At 43.9% G+C, this 15924-nt stretch overlaps 2 protein-coding genes across 9 annotated transcripts in view; one reads left to right on the top strand and one right to left on the bottom strand.

The window, feature by feature from the left end:
* Positions 1–15924, top strand: part of LOC309363210 (C-type lectin domain family 2 member D-like) — a gene marked incomplete at its 5' end in the record, with an annotated part of 71107 nt that overhangs the window by 21782 nt on the left and 33401 nt on the right. The gene's annotated exons all lie outside the window — the stretch shown is intronic.
* Positions 668–15924, bottom strand: part of LOC309365131 (C-type lectin domain family 2 member B-like) — a 123762-nt gene continuing 108505 nt past the window's right edge. For 4 of the 8 annotated variants that reach the window (XM_081903308.1, XM_081903309.1, XM_081903306.1 and 1 more), the window contains exons 2-6: positions 9269–9464; positions 5074–5187; positions 4411–4604; positions 3721–3824; positions 668–2208 (exon numbers count right to left, since the gene is read on the bottom strand). In XM_081903308.1, the coding sequence (XP_081759434.1) occupies positions 2046–2208; positions 3721–3824; positions 4411–4604; positions 5074–5187; positions 9269–9395 (702 nt within the window). In that variant the 5' untranslated portion in view covers positions 9396–9464 and the 3' untranslated portion in view covers positions 668–2045. Of the gene's footprint in view, positions 2209–3720; positions 3825–4410; positions 4605–5073; positions 5188–9268; positions 9465–10639; positions 10775–15924 lie in introns of those variants that run through there. The other 4 variants (XM_081903305.1, XM_081903304.1, XM_081903310.1 and 1 more) reach the window with 4 other exon arrangements.

The raw sequence follows: 15924 nt of genomic DNA, 5'->3' as shown, positions 1-15924 counted from the left end.
ATATCAAAATAACCTTCCCCAAAATGCATTCCTTTTGGGAATGGTAACAACAGAAGTCCCTAAGAAACAAAATAATTGATTATTATATGCCACCACTGCGGCTAGAATCTGATTGGCACAAAGGTGGAGAATGAGTATGGTACCCACCAAGGAAGAGTGGCAGTTTAAAATGCTTGAATATGCTGAATCGGCTGTCAGGGAAGAGTTAGAGTTAGAAGATTCCAGTTTCCCAGAGGGAGAAAGCATTCCCCAAGGGGGGGAGGAGAGCAGTGAATTGAAGAGAAGAGAGCAAGAGGAACAACAGGGAGGGACCAGCTGTTCCCAGGAAAGGCAAGGGTTACGTTCTAGCTCAGATTGGGAGGAGGGGAGATACTGGTCAGCTCTAGCCAGGAGGTTAGAAAAAAGAGCAGGAAAACAAAGGGAAGGGCGCCTTCGCCATTTTGAGAGTGGCTGGTCATGGAGAAGCAGAGCTCAGAAGGTATCTGAAAGAAGTGACTCTGAGGAAGAATAGTTAAGAACAGTTTATAAGAATGTTTTGTCAATACGCAATAAAAAGTTTTATAAAAGAACAAGAAGCGTTTGTGTGGTGATCTGAAGAGGACAACAGCCAGGCCTGACATTGGCAGGCATAAAGAACAGGGCAAGGGAGAAAAAATGACAAAGAATATAAGGAGGATTGGAAAACGTTTACTGAATATTTTAAGAACCAGTATAAGTAACAAGTGCCTGGCAGTGCTGTGGTCCATGGGGTCACGAAGAGTCGGACATGACTAAATGACTAAACAACAACAAGTAAATAACCCAGCAGGTCTTGAGTAAATCCAGCAGAATAGAAATCAACAGAAATAACAGCATTTAACAGAGAAAGAACGTTGAAGATTAAAAATTTGGAATACGCTATTTAGCAGAAAGGTAGAGAAACCAAGAAAAGGGCAGAAGGGAAGCTATCAGACATTTATTTGTATGTTGAGATTGATATCAAAGTCGTACGACTGAGGGGTGGAGGGAAGGGGATGTGGGATAGGTTGTTTTTCTTTTGTTTTTGTATAAAAATGCAGATAAAATTTAAAATTAAAAATAAAAAGGCATTTACATAACTTCTTAAAAGATCTTTTACAAAAAGAATCAATTTTGCTAATTTTCAAAAATTTTATGATACATAAATAAATACATTTTTAAAAGCCTTGAATCTAGATAACACCAAACTGAAATTTACACATGCTGCACAGATATTGACTCGTGTCCTCAGGGTTCTTTCCAAGGAAATGTGGTCCTGTTCGGAACTCTAATAACAATCTGAAATAGAAGAAACAATTGATGGATTTCTGGCAGAATGGTTTAAATCCACAAATCATCAACTTGTGCCCTCTCCACTTAGATAGCAAATGGCTAGGTTCAATGTAGAAGGCCAATGCCTCTGCTTATGATTTTTCTTGGTGACAGATTTCAAGATTCATTATAAAGTAAGACAAGTTTCTAGCTGATGTTGTGCAAAGATCAGGTTGAAAGTGTGCAGGCACTGAAGCCTAGTTCAGATCATTTGAGGTTTTGTATGAAGCTGTGAACAAGCGTCAGAGTTGAGCACTCCTCTCTGTAGTCTCCTGTCACACACTAGCTTTGGTGTAAAATTGTTTCCATACATACAATTTGCTGCCATTCCTTCTAGAAACAGTATCTAGGTCATACAATGGAAAGGCTTACCTAAGGATGTCAGAGAATTGCGACAAAAACAGAAAAGCAGGCAGAAATGATGGCAGCTCTGTGGTCAGAGAATCAAGTGAATAAAATCTGTATTTGTTCACCTGATTGTTCTTGCCTTCTTGATGTCCACAAATGGTATGTCATTAAATACTGTCTTACATTGTTTTGATGCTTCCTTTACACAGAAATGAATGCAAGTTGCACAAACAATGTTAAATAGTAGACAGTGAGGTTAATATTGTAGATTAGAAAGAAATCAAACTGCAGCGGAATGGAAATAGTGCTGATTGTGATTAAAATGGGCCAGAATGGAAATTGCTGATTTCTTACATCCCTGGGAATTACTATAATTCCTCTTGGCATATGACTTTTCCTGCTGTAGAATTTACATTCCTTATATACGCATCAGGGTGACTGCAGATCCACTTTATTGGTATGTGGCAACGGGAGGCAATGACAAACTCCTTGCTTAGATAGGCACAGTTTTCGCTTCCTTTCACCACCAACCTGCAACACAAGGAGGAAAGGTGAGATGGGCAAGCCAGGTTGGCTGCTCTGTCTTGTATGGGTGGGAGAGTGTCATAAACTACGTAGCCAAGAATCCATTAGCAAGCGGCTGAAAATCCCTTGACTGGTGGCCATCCAACCTCCAATAAAGGAGAGTCCACAACCTCCCAAGGTTTGATTGTCAGACAGCTCTTGCTATCAGAAAGTTCTTCCTGAAATTTAGTTGGAATCACCTTTCTTGTAACTTGAATCCATTGATTTGGAGCATGACTGGCAGGCCGGTCAGGGAGCATAGCAGGATTGTTAGATAGCAGATTAAGAAAGTGTGAGAGTATATGGCTTATGCATCACTAATGAAACCACCTTTAACATTATGGAGAGATCTGATCCACGGATAAGCTTCACCCTGTGTGGTTTTGTGCTCTGGTTGTAAGACGGATGATCTGTACTTGATATTTTGTATTGTTTCCTTTCTCTTCACTGTTTACTGAAAAAGAATAAAATACTTACGTTTTTACTAGAACCTTCTCCAATGATTGTTCCACAGCAACTTGTATTCAAGGCTACGCTGCCTCAGTTCCTGGAGGCAGCATATGTCTCATTATCAGGTCCAATCATCAGCCTTGTTCTCCATGAGTCTGTCTAATTCCCTGCTAAAGCTGTCTGTCTTGCGGGAGTGGATTCCATATTTTGTAAATCCCCCACCTTTCAGCTTAATTGATTGACCTTAAGAATTATGAGAGTGGGAGAACAAGGATTTCTCCTTGCAGGAGCATCTCCATGCCCAGCGTTCAGTCTGGACACTGAGGTCCAGCGCCAAGGGCCTTCTGGTGGTTGCCTCGCTGCGAGGTTACAGGGAAACAGGCAGAGGGCCTTCTCGGTGGTGGCGCCCGCCATGTGAACTGCCCTCCCATCAAATGTCAAATAAATAAACTATCTGACTTTCAGGAGACATCTGAAGGCAGCCCTGTTTGGGAAGTTTTTAATGTTTGATGTTTTAATATTCTGTAGGGAGCCACCCAGATTGGATAGGGAAACCATGCCAGATGGGCAGAGTATAAATAATATATTTATTATTGGTATTATCATCATCTTCTTCTTCTTCCACTTTCTCCACACCAGAGGTAGCTCAAGAGGCTTAGCTGGAGTTTGTCAGCAGTGTGGATGGTTTCTGTGTGTCTGGTCAGAGGTGAGAAACCCCAACATATCAGGAAGGTTACTTAGAGCAGTGTTTCCCAACCTTGGGCCGCCAGCTGTTTTCGAACTACAATTCCCATCATCCCTGACCACTGGTCTTGCTAGCTGAGGATTATGAGAGTTGTAGTCCAAAAACAGCTGGAGGCCCAAGGTTGGGAAATGCTGACTTAGAGGTTTATGCTTTGAGTGCAATCCTGATTCCTTGAAGTTCACATTCTCGACTGATTTTTGGTTACAGATTCAGCTTTGGGATCAACTCACTGTACCCAGCATGGTTCCTGTTTAGTCCCAATTCGGAGAAGAACAAGGACTCACCTGTTACTGTATTCTGACCCATCTGCCCATATCCAGGTATCATTGAAGTCCTTCCGGAGGCCAATCCAATGGTCAGCTTCGCCCTTGAATCGGAGCATGAACACCTTGGTTGAAAACACACAAACAGCTTAGAACAGTGCCTCCAAATGAGTCTTCCACCTCAAATAATGCCACTTGTGGGAGGAGAACAAGAACTCCCAACACAGACCTGGGCAGTGAGACTGGAGATGCAAAGAAAGTGAGGCTTAGATAGCAGAAGGAAAGCTTTGCTGAAAAGGGAGGAAGGAGGTTCAAGGAGGATAGGAAAGTGGCTGAAGGAAGAGTAAGATGGATAATTTGTTTACATCAAGATTCAGGTAGGTAGCCATGTTGGTCTGATGCAGTCAAAATAAAAATAATGAAAATAAATTGTCCAGTGTCACCTTAGAGACCAACTAAGTTTGTTCTTGGTATAAGCTTTCGTGTGCATATCTGAAGAATTGTGCATGCACACAAAATCTTATACTAAGAACAAACTTAGTTGGTCTCTAAGGTGACACTGGAGAATTTATTTATTATTTTTGTTTGCATCAAGCTATGACAAAGCCAAGTTACGACACAGATTCTCTTTATATTTCCATAAGGATAGCTCATCCTTGGTGCTGTGCAGGAGATAATTCTCACAAACATTTATACATTTGTTGGTCTCACCTTTTCAAGCTCACTCTGAATCGCAGCCAGAGAAGAGCCCTGGGAAATACAAAAGCTATGGGCAGATGTCCAGTTTCTTTCTTCTTCTGAGAAAAAATAACACTTCCCTTCATAGCCAACCCAGCCAGCTGGGCATGCTGGTCCCAAAACAGCACAGTTATTCACTTCAGGGGAAGTCTGGTTGGATTTCCCCCCTGCAAGAGAGAGAAAGTTCTGCTCTGAACTGGGATCTGCACATAACATTGGCTCCTGTCCATTTCAACCTCTGGCTTGGAGGGAGGGGGGGAAAGGAACCAATAAGCAGCAATTGTGGCCCCTGGATTCAGATGCGTCTTGGAGGGAGGAAAGGGACGTAGCAGTAGAAGAATCACACAACTTGGGGGAGCTTTGTTGCTCAGTGGCAGAGTATCTGCTCTGCATGCTGACAGTCTCAGGTTCAATCTTTGGCATCTTTAGGTAGGGTTGGGAAAGATCCCCTCCAAAGTCCCAGAGAGCCATTGGCAAGAGCATGGATAATAGTGATTCAGTCAAAGGCAACTGTTTTCCTAACTGCTGCTGCTCAGTGTGAACTGGCCATTAGAAGCCAAAGTGCTGATGGAAGGCAGAGGTCATGACTGGGACAGACCTGGAAGAAAGCACTAAGAAAAGAGGCAGAAAACTCACCTCTCTGGAGAGCAAGAACAATGATGGTGATGAGGAATGAGATGATAATAATGAATGCAATTAAGATGGTACGCTTAGATGTGATTCCTCTACCCTGATAATTATGGTGATCCCCTGAAATGAAATTAACACACACAAATAATGGTCTTACCATTATTTACCTTTACTAAGGAAGAACACAAATCTCACCTACAAGGCGTGTTTCACATGTAGCCACCTCAACACACATACAATAAACTAAAGCTTCCATGATGAACTGGGTTGCTAATACCAGAACTCTTGATATTATTGCAATATCTATTTATTTTGGCATTCAGGAATATATTTCAATTTTGCTTCTATCTCCTGCGTTGCTAGCACAGCTGTCTCTGCAGCATCTTAATATGCCAGGTAATATTTGTATTTGTTGGAGATTTTCCCAGCTCTTTTTCTTTTTGTCTAATTTCACACAGAATCTTTTTGTATTTTCTGCTGTCTCTCTTTTTTAAGTCACGAGTTGTGTTGTATAAAGTAACCTCTGCTTTACTTGCCTCCCACACCATACGTATTTCTGTACCTTTATCTAAATTATTCTCAAAGAATTCTTTTAATTTGGGGCTGGAACACATTAGCCAGCAGCCTTTGGACACCCAGGCTGTCAGATTCTTACTGAGATATGAGTGACAGCCCCCCCTCCCCACAGGAAGACTTGGGGGCCTCACCTCACAAACGGCCCCATCCAGCTCATCCGGAAAGTGGATGTTAAACTGGGCAGGCAATTCTGGGGTTTATTCTTTGGGGGCAAGAACTGATTGCTACTAGGAATAGCAAGAAGGGAAACAGAGATAGACACTTGCCAAAATAAGACATTTACTCAGAAAAAGCAATCTTTTACCTATTAGCTGAAGAATTCAACTGGTCTCACAGACCATCTACAGAACTGATATGCATCTTCAATTATCTGAGGATATGCAGAAGACATCTCCCTGGCCTCAGCAACGTAACTCACCTTCAATTCTTTTCAGTATATCTGAGGCAGGATGGGCAGAAATTAATTTTTTTGGGGGAAATGATATATAATGAATTGAAGAAAATGTTTAAAATGACATTTGTACAAAAAACCAGAAGCATTTTTGTTAGGGATTGTGGGACAAGACTTGCCAAGGAAAATAAGGAATTTACTTATGTATGCTACAACAGCGGCAGGAGTCTTGTTAGCACAAGGATGGAAGAATGAGGAACCCCCGACAAAAGAACAGTGGCAAGAAAAATTGATGAGTTATCCAGAACTGGATAAATTGACATATAAACTGGGAGATAAGGACAACTGTGACTTTAAAGAAGAATGGAAACTTTTTACAAATTATTTAAGAAGACAACAAAATGAACTGGACTCCTTGGCAGGTTTTGAATAAACATACACACATTTGTTGTTGATAACATGATGGACAGATATGTAAGGATATATACAATTTTATAATATGCAGAGAAAATATGTGCAACGAAATCGGGGAGAGGAGCTGAGGAAAGTCCTTGGTGGGGGGAGAGAGTGGGGAAATTATGTAGGTGATTATATGGTTTGATAATTTGTTATGTGGAAATTGAGCAATGAAAAATATTTATAAAAAAGAAAGAAACTGAACTTGAATACTAAGCAGAGCCAAAGCTCTCCAGATGTTGCAGTAGCCAAAGATGACATTTTGTGCTCATGTGGACTCCCCTGCCATTGCCAATTGCTTTTCTGGTTGTCATCCTGCAGCAGTTTATTCAAATCTTCATATCCTTTGTAACCAAAAGGCTTAGCTATAATAAAAACCACCTTCTGTTTAACCACTTAGCTGGTTGCTATAGGGAAAGGGGAACTGTATGCAGGTAAATGAGCTGTGAGCTGCTGGAATGGGGGCAGGTGGCTTCCTCTTTCCCTTAAGCACGTCTGCACTAGGCATGGGGGAAGACGACGGGGAGGGGGCCCAGCATAGAAACCACCATGACTGCCAGATGGGCAGCTGCTTCTGTTTCTATGCTGGGCATGGAGGGAACAAAAGCAACCTATTCCAAGCCCAGCAAAGGAGTCAAGGGGACTTTTAATCTCACTATCCTTCAGGCACTCCTCTGTGTTTCTAAGCTGCTTGCAACAAAAGTGTTTGAATTGCCATTTGCTCTGATTGAGCGCTAAAGAGCAGTTTTACCCAGGGGGAAGCAGCTGGACAAGAGAAAGCATAGATAAGTCCCGAGATGCAAATTGATAATAATAGTTGTTGTTACTGTTATTAATTTTATTATTTATACGACGCCTATCTGACTGGGTTGCCCCTGTCACTCTGGGCGGTTCGCAACAGAATATTAAAAACACAGCAAAACATCAAACATAAAAAACTTCCCTCAATAGGGCTGCCTTCAGATGTCTTCTAAAAGTCAGATAGCTGTTTATTTCCTTGATGTCTGATGGGAGGGTATTCCACAGGGCGGGTGCCACCACCAAGAAGGCCCTCTACCTGGTTCCCAGTGACTTTTTAAAAGGCTCTCTGAATACTGTAATTCTGGGAGGTTTTTTTTCCACTTCAGAAAAGCTAATGAAATGCAAAGATGCAAATGAGCGACCTGGTGCTTGTATTAATAGGGTTGCAAAAATAAAAATAAAAATGGGAATCTGGGGTGACAGAGGGCCATGAAACAGAGAAAACCTTTAACATGCTGTATATATTTATATACTAATCCTCAACTACTGATGCAAGATACTGGATTTCAAAAAAAGCAGAGAGATTGAGGCAATCTTTTGGCCAATATTTTTACAGGGCTTAATAAGGATAATCCTTCAAACATGAAAGGCTTGTATACCTCAAGTTTATACATTCCAGCAGCTGTTTATAAATACATCTGAAAAACAGGCTCAGTTCAGTTAAACAAATCCCAATAGGATTTTCAAGAATGTGGCCAGAGCTCTGCAGAAAACAACACCAGTGTGCGGCTTGCAGCAATTTCCACATGACTCTTGCTCAGACAGACCTCCAAGGACAATGTACATGTACAAAACCTCTAAGCAGCTTACAAGAAAGTCACATTACCAATGAAAACATTTAAAAACAATTAATACACTTAAAAAGAAATTACAAGTTTTTACTACTTGTTTTTAACTGTTCTCATTGCTTAGAGGGTGTTTTTTTAATCAAGCAGTGTATAATTTTTCAGCAATGAACTGAAAAGAGACAACCATCTAGTTTTAGAGGGCGTGATCATTGATTAGAAATCAGGAAGATGCATATGTCAGATATTCTAGACTGATTAATGCAGCATATCAACATTGCACACACACACACACACACACACACACGGGCTGCCATATGTTTGGAAATTTCCAGACATTGCCAGTATTTGGCCTTTGAAAATTGCTTCTGGCTGGAAATTTCAGAACCAGTTTTAAATGTCTGGGGAAACCCAGGCATATGACAACCTTTCGGCAATTATCTGCATACAAGGAGGTGGCATGGGAAAGAGTTGTATCTCAGTGGTTCAGCATGGACTTTGCATGCAAAAGGTCCCTGGTTCAAATCTGGCACCTGCAATTATTCCTGGGAAAGACTCCTGCCCTAAACCCTGCAGGGCTACTGCTTGCCACTGAGCCAGGTAGACCAGGGGTCTGACTTGGCAGAAGTTAGTGTCCTACATAAAAGGACCGGGTAATTGAGCAAGAATTACGAGGTGCAGGAATTTATCATTTGCATCAGCAGATACTCTACAGAGAACAAGACTAGCTCCTGTATGGGCTCCACATGCTGCAGGTTTTGTGAAGTGGCATCGGCAAACAACACAAGCTTACTGCTTAATATTTTCTTCTAACTTACACAGGCGAGAACTTGGTCTTTTGAAGAAAACTGTATTTGGGAACTGGAAGGGGAGAAAGGCAGACACACACACACACACACACACACACACACACACACAATGTAAGCCAAACGCCAACAGGTTTCTAAACTAGGCATGGAGAACTGGTGGCCCTCAACTCCCATCAGCCCCAGACTGCATAACCAAGAGGGGCAGGAATAGTGGGGCATAACCAAGAGGGGCAGGAATAGTCCAGCAACATCTGGAGGGCAAGAGGCTCCCCATCCCTGCCCTAATTCCCAGGGGAAAATACAGCTGCCTTGCAGGCTACACGCTCACATCCATACACACCACAACCAGCTGTCAAGGAGGCTCTGCAGCTTTTTCAACTTACCTGTCCTCCTTATTTTGGGAAAATGTGTTTGCCAGTCCAGGGGTTTTTTGCCTCTTTGGGCAGCTTCTGTCTCTTCAGGCGCTCTCAGGCTGTATTTCTCTACAGTATCATCATCATGGCTTATCATTTCGCCTCTCTCATTGCTGTCCAACACCAAGTGCCCCGGCAGAAGAGATCAATTCCCCTCTGACGACACCTTCAGGTTAGAAAAAAATAAAACATACTGTTGCACGATGCTACTCCAATTGCTTCCAGACCCTCATCCAAGGTCCATGTTTCCTTTTGGAAATGAGGCACAGCGGAGATTGTGGTGACTTTTATGATATACGGTTTATTTACACAGATACAGCCAGGGCAGGACGCAGGTGGGTTAAACCACAGAGCCTAGGGCTTGCTGATCAGAAGGTTGGTGGTTCGAATCCCCGCGATGGGGTGAGCTCCCGTTGTTTGGTCCCTGCTCCTGCCAACCTAGCAGTTCGAAAGCACGTCAAAGTCCAAGTAGAAAAATAGGTACCACTCCGGTGGGAAGGTAAACAGCGTTTCCGTGCGCTGCTCTGGTTCGCCAGAAGCAGCTTAGTCATGCTGGCCACATGACCCGGAAGCTGTACAGCGGCTCCCTTGGCCAATAAAGTGAGATGAGGTTTAGAGTTATGTTCACCTTTACATATCTCTTCATTTTTACAAAAATATTCCAATTCCACCCATCCACCCCCTCAAGAAAATAAACAGTAAAAAATAGAGTTTTGCTCAATGGCTTCTAAATTTCCAGCTCCTTAACACCTCTGCAATAATGTTAAGTCATTTTTTGTTGCCTTGGGCAAGATAAAGTGACTAACCAATTTAATTAATAACCAAATATGGTTCCTGCTATATGGTGTCCTTGCATGCGTAACCGGGAGGCCCATTTTTTGCCTTTCAAGGAAAATTCCCAGAGCTAGAAAAGCTAAAAATAGAAACAAACACTAGGGAGCAGAAACCGATATTGAAAAGAAAAAGATCAAAAGCAGAAATCCATCTCGACTTGAGGAGCAGCATTTGCAAAAGGGGGAGTGGCACGGGCATAGCCAGGATTTGGGGGGGGCAGAACCTCAGTTTGCTATGTATTTTTATTGATTTTTATTAATTAGGGGGCAGCTGCCCCGCCCATGCTCTACCCATGGGTAGGGGCAGCTCCCTCCTTGTCAAAAGGGCTAAAAAGGTTATTTTGCAAGAGCAATTTAGCTGGCAATAAAGTTCACCTCAGGCTATTTCCTAGCATTGTAAACTGCAACGCTCTTGACCCGATTTCCTGCCCCTAACCAACAATAGCCAGCAAGAAAAAATGCTACTCTGCCAACTGTAGCCACACCAAGAGAGGGATACAAGCCTTACCAGGATACCTGCAGCAGCAGGCAGGCGCCCACACCCAGGTACGTTCCTTCGCTGAGCTTCTGCTGAGGACAAAGCAGCCTTCAGGATCCATGCAGTAATTAGCTGGGCTGATGGGGAAACCCAGAATGGAAATGGCTGTGGCTTTCAACACTCTGTCCCTCTTTCCTTCCCTCCTTCCCTCCCTCTGACGCTCTCTCGAGTCTCTGCCTCCTAAAGGCTTGCACAGCTCTTCGTTGCAGCAGCCCTGGCTACAAGCTCCCCAGGCGAGCGATGCTTCTGGGGCTGGTGCCAGGAGCTGAGGCAGCTCAGGGTCCATGGACAGCAGGAGCGGCTGCCCAGAGGCCTCCCGAGGAGAGGGGAGAGGAGAGAAGGCTGAGGGAGCCCTCCACAAGGGAGGGTGATCAAAAAAGGGTGAGAGGCTGCCGGCTCTGTAGGCAAGGGGTGACATAACTGGGCTGCTGAGCCTCGCAGGGGCGCCACAGAAAGAATGTATTCGCTCAAGGGAGCCCTCAATAGCCAAAATATCTGTGGTTGTTTGCTTGTGGGCAATGTAATTCCAGACTATGACAGTTGTGCAGAGGTACAGTTTGGAAGGGACGCGGCTGGCGCTGTGGGTTAAAGCCTCAGCGCCTAGGACTTGCCGATCGAAAGGTCGGCGGTTCGAATCCCCGCGGCGGGGTGCGCTCCCGTCGCTCGGTCCCAGCGCCTGCCAACCTAGCAGTTCGAAAGCACCCCCGGGTGCAAGTAGATAAATAGGGACCGCTTACTAGCGGGAAGGTAAACAGCGTTCCGTGTGCTGCGCTGGCTCGCAGCTTGTCACGCTGGCCACGTGACCCAGAAGTGTCTGCGGACAGTGCTGGCTCCCGGCCTCTAGAGTGAGATGAGCGCACAACCCTAGAGTCTGTCAAGACTGGCCCATACGGGCAGGGGTACCTTTACCTTTACAGTTTGGAAGGCCTGTTCGTGGGGAGCAGAGAAGCTCCACCTGAACTGAATTTGATTTGAAAAAAACTTTCTGAGTTCACCTCTCTCTCTCTCTTCATCTTTGTGCTTGATCTGGGTTAGAAGGCTTTGCTAACAATTAAACAGGCAGAGAATGGGCACTGCACCCGGAGAAGGGGAGAGTGCAAACGATGCAATGAATCATCGCTGCAGTGGTTTGATCATGGCTTGCAGGTTTGACTGTCGGGTGCTTCAGAAGAGGATACGTCAGGGGGCTTATTCCCACTTGATTCAAAACATTGTGACATATCGGGATATTGCAATGTTTATCAGGTGATGTATCACAATGTTGAAACCCAGGTATCAGCCAGCCCTACTCAATAGAGGAGCAGATACTGTTACCTGGAAATAGGAAGGGGGGTGAGAGACCTCCCCCCGCCATAAGCCTGCCAATGTTGTTTTACTCAGAAAGATGGGAAATCTCCTACTTTTTCTAGTTGCAATGCCAACAAAGACATTGGCATTGCAACTAATATATGGAACAACTATCTCTACTAAGCATATGCTATGTAAGATTAATTTCAAGGATCTGGTCAAAGGCCTTGCAATTAGAAAAAGTATGAATCCCTTCCCCCCAAATAAAAATAAAGTGGAAGTATAGATGGAAGCAGGGACGCGGGTGGCGATGTAGGTTAAACCACAGAGCCTAGGACTTGCCAATCAGAAGGTCGACAGTTCGAATCCCTGCAACGGGGTGAGCTCCCATTGCTCAGTGCCTGCTCCTGCCAACCTAGCAGTTCAAAAGCACGTCAAAGTGCAAGTAGATAAATAGGAACCGCTCCGGTGGGAAGGTAAACGGCGTTTCCATGCGCTGCTCTGGTTCGCCAGAAGCGGTTTAGTCATGCTGGCCACATGACCTGGAAGCAGTACGCCAGCTCCCTCGGCCAATAAAGCAAGATGAGCGCCGCAACCCCAGAGTCAGTCACAACTGGACCTAATGGATTAGGGGTCCCTTTACCTTTATAGATGGAAGCATTATTTTCCATCTTACTGTAGGTTTTGCTTCTTTTTTTAAAAAAAGTTTTTATTTAATGGTTTACAGTATTGTTGTTTATATTTTGGGCCACCAAAGTCTTTTAAGTGCTTAGGGCCTTTAAAGGTTTTAATCTGGACCCGGCTATACAAGGATAGGGATAACATGGCCTAGGAACCTTGAGTCTGGATTACTGCAATGTACTTCATGCAGGGCTGCCCTTGGGCTTGCTCCAGAAGCTTCAGCTGGGAGAGAATGCAGAAGAGAGACTGCTGATTGGGAGGAAGATGACTGACAGCATGTGAAAACACTGATAACATCACAAGGGCAGCATGTGATAACAAGTAGCTGCCCTTGTGATGATGTGCAAAGCCCTGACCACCTGAACCCTTGTGTCACTGAGATCATCCAGAGAGGCCCTGTTAGCTGTCTCCTGTATTACAGAGGCTTCACCAGCCTCAAGCAAAAGTCGGGCATTTTGTGGAACAGGAAAGATTTGGCAGAGATCCTCACTTTTGATTTTCAGGTGTCTCTTGAAGATATTTTTATGCCAACAGGCCTATGCAGTTGTATAAAATTTTATTGAGCAGCCGGTCATTTTAGTGATTGATTAAACTGCTTTTAATTGTTGTTGTTTTAAAAAAACTGTATAAAAAGTTTGTATGTTGCTGTACACTGCTCTGATGTATGAGGATGGCATATAAATGTTTATATAAATAAAATAAATTACAGAACTGTAGCTAAGATCTTCTTGGACGCCTTTAGCCCTGCTGCGACCTCCAAAGCTCTTATCTTGTGACAAGGAAACTGGTGGCACCTACTCTTTTGCAATAATCTCATTTACTAAAAATGTATCTGCTGATATGTGCATATCTGACCACTGATGCCAGCTTTTAATGACCTTAGGCATGTGATGCTTTACAGTTATACTTTATTGGGATAGTTATTTTTTTATTTCTGTTTTTTAAAAAAACAATGGGCGTCAAATGAAAAGCAGTATGTAAATTATTTTAAATAAACAAACAATCCCCTGAGTAGATGGTGCAGTGGGCTGCTCCACCCACCTGAACTCACAGCAGCCTCAATTTTCCATTGATATGGTGTGTTGAGTGTATGTATTAATGGCAGGGACGCAGGTTGCCAACTTCTTTAGAGCATGGGCATATGTGGAATTTTGATAAGGTGCTGTTGGTAGGAATCACAAAATGGCTGCCATGGGGGCATATCATAACACAAAACTTGAGAAAGTAGTATACTCATTACCAATCCGTGCTGGTCCACTCCAGACATCCACCTCTCCCTTGTCCTAGGAATTCCTTCTCTTTCCAATCTTTTCTCACCCCCCCCCCAAGCAATTTCTATTTAGCATTAAATGCCCTACCCAAGCAATCTCTCCCCTTTCCCTTCACTTGCCAAGCTTTCCAGGGGTCCAAGGTGCTGTTCAAGCACTGCCAAGGGATTACCGTATTTTTTGCTCTATAAGACTCACTTTTTCCCTCCTAAAAAGGGGAAATGTGTGTGCGTCTTATGGAGTGAATGCAGGCTGCGCAGTGATCCCTCTTGCTGTTCTGGCTTCTGAGATTCAGAATATTTTTTTCTTGTTTTCCTCCTCAAAAAACTAGGTGCGTCTTGTGGTCTGGTGCGTCTTATAGAGCGAAAAATATGGTCTCTTATTCTCCTTTCCTGCCCTCCAAACACTTTCCAGCGAGGTACAGCCTGGTGGCAAATGTTGAATGCCTTGCTTGTTTAAGGCTCAGGTGCCAGTGAGAGAGAACTATCTGATAACGGAGAGATAATTTAGTTAATAATTCTCCAGATACCACACTTCGCCTCCACAGCAGTTAACAACACCGAAAGAAACAGGAGACATCAGAAAACACTCAGCACAATAGAAGTCCTCAGAGTAATGAAGTAAATTTAGTTAAATAAATGTCTCCACTTTAAAATGTCATGAGTAACCCAAACTAAACCGAACAACCAAGGACTAGGACTAGAGTAACAAATGATGCAAAAAGGCAGATAACTGCCCCTAGAAGTTTACAATCTAAATTTCAACAGTGCAGCAATTGTTAATGAAGGGAAGGAGAAAAAGGGTGGGTATACAGACATGAAAAAAACGCTATAAATAAGTCAGAAATTAAATTGTTATAACACGGGGGGGGGGGGGACTATGTAAAAACCGCTTAGAATTTTTTGTTTGCTCTCCAGCACCACCTGGTTTTGCAGGCTTATAAAGCATGCAAAGCAGTGTTTTTTGACTGATTGCAGCTGAGTCCAAAGAAGATGGTAAGACTATACTCAAGTCAAGTTACTAAACCCAGGAAGAGATTAAAACCAAGGGCTTAAATTGAGAAAGGATTCATGGGTTGGGGGTTAATAGAAATGTTCTGGGAGGGAGTTCTGAGCATTAGAGGGCAGATATTCCTGCTAAAGGGACGCGGGTGGCGCTGTGGGTAAAACCTCAGTGCCTAGGACTTGCCGATCGCATGGTCGGCGGTTCGAATCCCCGCGGCGGGGGGAGCTCCCGTCGTTCGGCCCCAGCTCCTGCCCACCTAGCAGTTCAAAAGCACCCTTAAGTGCAAGTAGATAAATAGGGACCGCTGTATAGCGGGAAGATAAATGGCGTTTCAGTGTGCTGCGCTGGTGCTGGCTTGCCAGAGCAGCTTCGTCACGCTGGCCACATGACCTGGAAGTGTCCTCGGACAGCGCTGGCCCCCGGCCTCTTAAGTGAGATGGGCGCACAACCCCAGAGTCAGTCACGACTGGCCCGTACGGGCAGGGGTACCTTTATCTTTACCTTTATTCCTGCTAAAGGAAGCCTTGTAAAACACAGTGACATCCACAGCCAAGTTTTTATACCCTCAGATACAGATCACTTCCCAAAAGCCCCTGGCCCCTTTTTTCTTCCAGTTTCAAGTCTCACTTTCTGCTTCTTTGCAGAACTGAAAAAGGTAAGCAAGAAAACCATCTGCTTAGACTGAGTGACTAACACGTATACAGTGGTACCTCGGGTTAAGTACTTAATTCGTTCCGGAGGTCCGTTCTTAACCTGAAACCGTTCTTAACCTGAAGCACCACTTTAGCTAATAGGGCCTCCTGCTGCCGCCATGCCACCACCACACAATTTATGTTCTCTTTCTGAAGCAAAGTTCTTAACCCAAGGTACTATTTCTGGGTTGGCGGAATCTGTAACCTGAAGCGTATGTAACCTGGGGTACCACTGAATGTTGCTGTAACCTTTGATGGAATACAGTCTCCTTCATCGGATGCATGAAGCTGTTATACCAAGTTGCTTTTATGCGCAAGCAAA

Source organism: Podarcis melisellensis, assembly GCF_964234715.1.
Source record: "Podarcis melisellensis genome assembly, chromosome: 2".
NCBI lineage: Eukaryota > Metazoa > Chordata > Lepidosauria > Squamata > Lacertidae > Podarcis > Podarcis melisellensis.
This window is presented reverse-complemented; position numbering and strand designations above follow the sequence as displayed.